The following is a 7,021-nucleotide window of genomic DNA, read 5'->3' as shown; positions in this document are numbered from 1 at the left end:
CACCTGTTGCCATAACCACAACCACCAAAATCAGCCCATCACAACCCATTAAGATCAACCCATAACAACAACATAAAAAAACCACCACCACAATAACCACTGTCACAACTTAAAACCGCTGATTAAGAGAGATTCAAAGCTCTAAACTATAGAGATCCAAATGACGTGGGAGGCTGGTGGCATGGCATGGTAGACGACGTGGCAAGGTCAATAGAATGGCATGGCGGACAACGCATCGAGGTCAGCTGCATGGCATGGTGAGATCGATAGCGTGGTTGAGGAAGAGAGCGAGAGAGAAGAGAGAAGCAAACAAGCAGGGATGGGGAGAGGGATAGATAGATATGTGTTGAGCAAAAAGAAAAGTTTAATAAAATATTACGCAATATTTTTAGCATTTCTAATCATATAATTCCAATAGTAGAATTGTACTGAGCAAATGCTTAATTTAGGGTCCATTTGGGATCTATATATTTTACTGAAACTGAAAACTTTTTGCTAAAAGTATTGTAGATGATAAAAGTTAACTGAAATAGTATAGTGAGACCAATGCATAGTACCAAAAAGTGCAGTGGAACCCATGAATAGTAGTAAAAATAAGCTAAATAGTAAAATAAGTTGCCAAAAATAATCTTTGCCAAACGGACACTTATTTGGTATTTGACACATCTCATAAGATATAGTTTTTGGTGTTTGATGTGTAATGTTAAAAATTTAGCATTTTGACACACCCGATGCCAATACTCTTATGAGCTCATGTGCTAAGCCCACATGTATGACAAACCCCAAGCTCTTTAATGATATCTAAACAACACTCACACCTTTCAAAATCCACATCCCATTTTAGCGCTGCCAAAATACATAGGGTTGATCTATGATTTAAAACCAAGAAAGTAAAATTAGCTTGATTTGCTATGGCTATCAGCAATTTTTTTTTTTTTTTTCCAAGAAATTGGTACATTTTGATGGTTTTGGCATGGGCAGTGGGCACACGACTTGTATCTCTTCTTTTCTCTAGCTTAGTGGCAGGTGATAACGATCAAGGTCTTATCTTGTTAGCCACCCTAGGCCCATTAGGCTTTTGAGAGAATGGGCTTGATTTTTTTTTTTTTTTTTTTGAGAATCGAATGGGCTTGAAATTTTTTTTTTAACTAAACCATCCGTTGATTATCTCTTAATAGCCCATTTTGTGTAAATAACAGTTACTAATTTAGATACTCGATCTATTGTGGGTCATAAAACTTAAAAGTGATTTAGGTCCTATCACAATCTTTTGTTATATGTGTATATATATATATATATATATATGACCATTGATGAAGCTAACTTAGCAAGAAATTGCAATAGGAGACTAGGTCTTTCCTCGAAGTGGACGAACAGTCTTTCATTTGATTTAGAGTGTTGATCCATTTTCACCTCTTAGTTCACCATAGCACCACAAGGCAGAAGAAGGGGTGCTTCATGTGGCCGTGGAGGTCATGACAAGTGTGGCCATGGAGGTCATAACAACTTGTCAGTCAATGCTAGGTAATTGGATAACCATTTGATATATGAGAAAACTCAATGTGTGTCGGGCATATGTAACCACCCTTCGACATAAGAGTAGACCTTACAAGCACAGTACCCACCCCTATGTGAGAGGGCGGTTACATATTCTGAATATGACATATACCATTTCATAAAAAAGAGCTTGTATAGTTCTGCCAAAGGTTCAGACCCAAGTGGTAGATCAAATGAATTTAAGCTCAATTGAGCAGGTACTGTGCAAATTTTGGTTGGTTAAACTTCAACAAGCACAAGCACAAGCACGAGCAGAACTCAAATTTGCAGTCTAAGATAGAAGTCCCTACTCCCAAAACACAATTTTGGTTCTTTACATGATTTTCTTGAAGATCAGAGCTGCATTTTGATTTGTTAGTGAGTTTGAATGGGCTTCTTGAAGAAAACAACCACTAGCAGCTTCATTCATGGAACAGTCTCAGAACTTACATATAAGGAGAATCTCAAACTTCCATATGACACCCCAATTGCACTTTAGTATTGGCAATATTTCCACTACATTCTTCTCAAACATGAAAATAAATTTGACATTACTAAAATCAGGAAGTGCAAGAGGGCAAACATCATGCATTCACATGCATAAACATTATGCAGTAAAATAATTGAAAAGCACCCGCATTATATTGTACAGTATCAGCAGCCAAATCCTAACATTCTATACACTAAATAGTAAATACAGTGAAAATTCCACAATAAACAGAATAACAATAATATCCAACACAAAGATCAACAACACAACAGAATAATACATTATGTCCAGAATTAAACTGGAAGCAAAATTTCTTTATCTTCCTTACTCTGCTGAGCACGTGGAGGATATTTTATGCAGTCCTGAGAAGACAAACTCTGACTGGCTACCAGCTTCAGAATTTACAGTTAGAATTTCCGATGATTGCAATGATAGTGGTAGTTAACATGCTAGTAATGGTGTATAACAACAACACTAATTCAAACTGAAAAGAGAAGAATGTACATCACTTCTTCAAAAGCTTCTGCGAGAAAATCCTCTTAGAATACGGGCTGTTGCGTGAAATTGCTTTGTGGGACTCAATTGCTTCTACCAATGCATTATGGATAGGACCCTAGTTCGTAAGGAAAAATCAGGACATTATTAAAGGATAAGATGACCAAATTCTTAGATGTGACTAACAAGATTTATGGACAAGAGAGATTAAAAAGTATACAGTACACCAAGGGAGGGTAGAGGAGGGGGGGGGGGGAGACACGAGCATGTGCAACAACACTAAAGAGTGATCACAGGGAGTTGCTTAAAAAAGGATGTTGATAACAGGTAAATGATTACCATACCTCAGAAACTCGAAGAGCTGTTTGAACAACATAGTTAGCATGTGGGTCTTGAAGCAACCGTTCAAATTGAGGAACAGATAGCAATTCATGAATAAGTCTTGATTGGCATTCATCATTAAATACCATTAGACATTTTTCAACCACATGGCTGCCGAACTTTTGTTTCGAGAGGTGTACATAGTTCCCTTCAAATTGAGAGATTAAATTTGAGGTGGCAGAAGGGATTCTCAACTCCAAGATGAACTGAATGACATAATTTCTGGCAAAAAGAAAACACAGAATTTGCATTCAAAAGAAAGGGTAGAACCACACACACGCACAAAAAAGGAAACATATTGCACCAATCCACTTTACATGAAACAGGTGAGCAAACTATCATTAATTAATGACAGTTAAATATGGAAACAATTTTCATCTTGGGGCCACAGATCTACTATTAAGCTAATTGTTGATAAATCACAACTTGTCTCAAATTTATCTCAAACTATAGATATTATTGGCTTAGGAGTTCCTAAGGCCTCATGATATCCATGAGATCCTAGGTACGAAACCTCTTGCCAACATCTTGGAACCACCCCTATGGGATTCCTCTTTGTAATAACTTGGTGTGTGTAGGATGGGGGGATTGCATACACATGAGAGAATAGTCACATACTCGAAGAGGTTTAGATACCCTCATTTGTCAAAAAATTAAATAATAATAATTGCCTTTGCTTTTCAATACGCTTTGAGGACCACAAGGTTCTAGTTCTATATATATTTCTCCTTCCAAAGAAAAAGCCACCAATAGAAAAGGTGCTTTGTTAAAATATACAGCAAATTAGCCAAATTACCAAACAAGCTCAGTTTACTCAAAAACACAGTTGAGAAGAGCAGGTTGGGTTGGAAGAGAAGAGAAAGATAAGAAGGTAGTTGTGTTATAAACCAAATCATGAACCTGAAGCTCAGCTTTTCATTGAGCTTGTCAGCTGAATGATTCCTCAGTTGCATGTCCCCAAGGAAAGGTCACAATCAACGCTAATGGACTTTATAGGATCAAAACATATATATTTTTTCCAAATATGTTTGCATTATGATAAGACATTTTATTACAATGATTTTAACAAGACGATAATGTTCGATTATTACAAACAAATTAGGATTTGGATTGGAATACGAATGATTCAAAAAAAGTTGTTGATAATACACACACAAAAACACACACACACACGCACTAAAGTTTAGTTATTACCATGTTAGAATAATAATTAAATGATTAACTTCGTCAACTTAAGCTTTTGATTCAAGCGGTAATTTATCATCCAATCAAAGATGAGATGTTGAGCTTGAACCCTATTTGCACTCTACCTTCCTTTTAAGAATTTAAAATTTTCATGTGTTGGCCCACTTATTGAGGGGAAGTCCAGGCTTACACGTAAAGGAGAATATTAGAATAATAGTTAAATGATTAAATTTACAATTTTTTTTAATAAATAGTAATTAAATTCATCATTTCCTAACATCTTGAGCTTTTGAGACAAGTTGTGATTTATCAACCATTAGCTTAATAGTAGATCTGTGCCATATGCAGAAGCTCCTAAATCTGGAATCTGAACATATATTTCTAGTGTACATGACTACCACATTTCCATTTCATTAAAAGCTTGAACATATGTGTGTAGCTTTAGATTGATCAACTATCATGAATTAATAACAGTTAAATATGGATACAATTTTCATCACTGAGAGAAACTTAAACAAGAAGAATTTGATTTATTGATTTTTGAACAAAATAACTTTTCTTAATATGACTACTAGTAAAAATAGTATTTGCGTGATATTAATAGAGCGGTATATTTTCTTTGATTACCCATAAGCATCTTGAGAAAGCAGAAGTCCATTGGCAGAAATTTCTGCGACCAAGTTCTCTCGATGCTCCCCAATTGAATGACTGATGCATCTTTGCAAAACACAACATCCATGTTGATGAATTGCAACGTCAATACAATACTTTGCAGCAGCAACAAATATAAACTGCCAGATACATATTAAGAAAAGAAAGAAAGTGTAAATTTATATGAAGAGAAAGAATGACTAAAGAAAATGCAGAAATGGCAAACAAATTATTAGTCTAAACACCATTTTATTTGTTCCCACTAAAAATGGCACACGGATATGGAGAGGGGAGAGTCTATTACTCTAAACCCTGACAGGCATGCCTTTTTTGCATCTAAAGGCTTTTATTCTTTTATTATAATTTTATTCAAAGAAAAAAATAAGTACATTCTGATTCATGAATTTATTATCAATTGTCATGCCAGCTTAAACAGATTAGATGCCTCAATCTTGGTACAAAAGGTACATTACATTTGCTGGTAAGCAATTGCCTTTTTCTAATGCCACATCTAATACAATTCCTTACTAGACTACTGCACTAAGAAACTAAATTAGATTGTTTGCAGAATCTTGCAGGGCAGTTGCATTTAAGCCGTGACAGAGCTGTGACAACTCCATTTCTTATATTGATAAAAGCTCTTTATCATTTTATGTTGATACTACAATTCCCACAATGTCTAGCACACATTAAGAGGGTGTGCCTAGACTACTAAACAAAAGGAGCAATAAACTAGGGGCACATTAACTAGCCTAGGAAGGCCAGAAGAAACAAAACACCCACACAAATCTCACAACACGCAGCAAGACACAAATAATAAAAAGGCAAAAAAGAAAAAAAGAAAAAAGAAAACCTAACTTACTAGTGGGCGGGGTTGGGCAAACGGCAGCAGAAGTAAACCAAACCAAACCAAACCAAACCAAACTAGAGCAGAAGCAGAGTAGCAAACCAGATCAGCACCACGCCGCCACCACCAGTCCACCGCATGCAGCACCACCCAAATTTGGTATTTATATTAGCTACATAATTTGCCACAACTTGTATAAATGTCAACTTGCCATTGGTACTTGGTGTAATTTAATCACTACTTACTATGTCTCTAAATTGTGGTAATATGTGTGACAAAGTATATGTCTCTAGACTTTTTGCTAGAATGATGATTTCTTTCCTTTTTAATGGTGGACAAAAAATCTTTTGAAAACGAGAGGAGAGAGGGAAATGTTTGTGGAATTGTGGATATGACATGTGAGCTAGCTAGGTGTCATTGGACTGTTCTTTTTTTGACTGAGCTTCGGTCCAAGCTTGAGATAATAGATTGTGATTGACGTTCAATAAAAATAAAGTTAATGGTTGTCTCAGTAAAAATAACGTGGCACTAATTACAATCTATTGTTTTAATAAATATATGAAAATTGTTGCGTTTACAACCCAAAATATGGGTAATCTACTTCTCTGTTGAACCCAAAAGCCGAAGTGCTAAGCCCACATGTATGGCACACCCACGAGCTGTTTGAAATTTATTGTATCTCTTCTCCTCTCTAGCTTAGTGGCGAGTGATGGCACACCCACATGTATGGCTTGGTCTTTATCTTATTAGCCACCCATTGGCCCGTTAACCTTATAAGAGAATGGGCTTAAAAAAGAAGAAGAATTGAATGGGCTTGAATATTGTTTGACTAAATCACCCATTAAAATTATCTCTTAATAGCTCATTTTGTGTAAATAACAGCTACTAATTTAGATACTTGATCTATTATCAAAAAACTGATGGAAATGCCTTTATAGCCTCACAAAAGTGAATGAATGAGTAAAATCGCAATAAAACAATGAACAATAAAAGTGAACAAAACTAAACAATAATGGACAGTAAATGTTGGCAACGGGGGATACTGGACTTTTGCCCTTATTTTGTAAAAATAACAGCAATATGTTCTTATTTTAAAACTATTTAGGTCCATGTCCTTATTTTTGAAACTTACTTTATCGAGTTCGGTATAAAACTTGATATCCTCAAAATCGAGTTATATGTAAATTTTTAATTGAAACTAGACTTTAGCAAAGTCAAGTTTCACTTAAAATTTTTTTTTTTTTAATTAAGTGGCAAAATATGTATAGAACTCGATATTACTAATGTCAAGATCCATTTGTAACTTGATTTTGTTAAAATTAAGTTTCAAAACAAAAACACGAATCTAAATAATTTTAAAACATGGACGTATTGCTGTTATTTTTGCAAAATCACGGCAAAAGCTACAAATCCCCTGGCAACGGGTAACCATAAAT

General features: G+C 35.2%; 1 protein-coding gene across 1 annotated transcript in view; it reads right to left on the bottom strand.

Annotated features, from left to right (window-relative positions):
• Nucleotides 1–2,192: 2,192 nt before the first annotated feature.
• LOC136067589 (putative pumilio homolog 7, chloroplastic) overlaps nt 2,193–7,021 on the bottom strand; it is an 8,893-nt gene continuing 4,064 nt past the window's right edge. Inside the window, exons 4-6 of the mRNA XM_065773683.1 lie at nt 4,715–4,878; nt 2,866–3,124; nt 2,193–2,639 (exon numbers count right to left, since the gene is read on the bottom strand). Coding sequence (XP_065629755.1) covers nt 2,532–2,639; nt 2,866–3,124; nt 4,715–4,878 — 531 coding nt within the window. The 3' untranslated portion in view covers nt 2,193–2,531. The remainder of the gene's footprint in view (nt 2,640–2,865; nt 3,125–4,714; nt 4,879–7,021) is intronic.

The sequence above is a fragment of the Quercus suber genome, unplaced genomic scaffold (genome assembly GCF_002906115.3).
Source record: "Quercus suber isolate HL8 unplaced genomic scaffold, Cork oak 2.0 scaffold_78, whole genome shotgun sequence".
Lineage (NCBI taxonomy): Eukaryota > Viridiplantae > Streptophyta > Magnoliopsida > Fagales > Fagaceae > Quercus > Quercus suber.
This window is presented reverse-complemented; position numbering and strand designations above follow the sequence as displayed.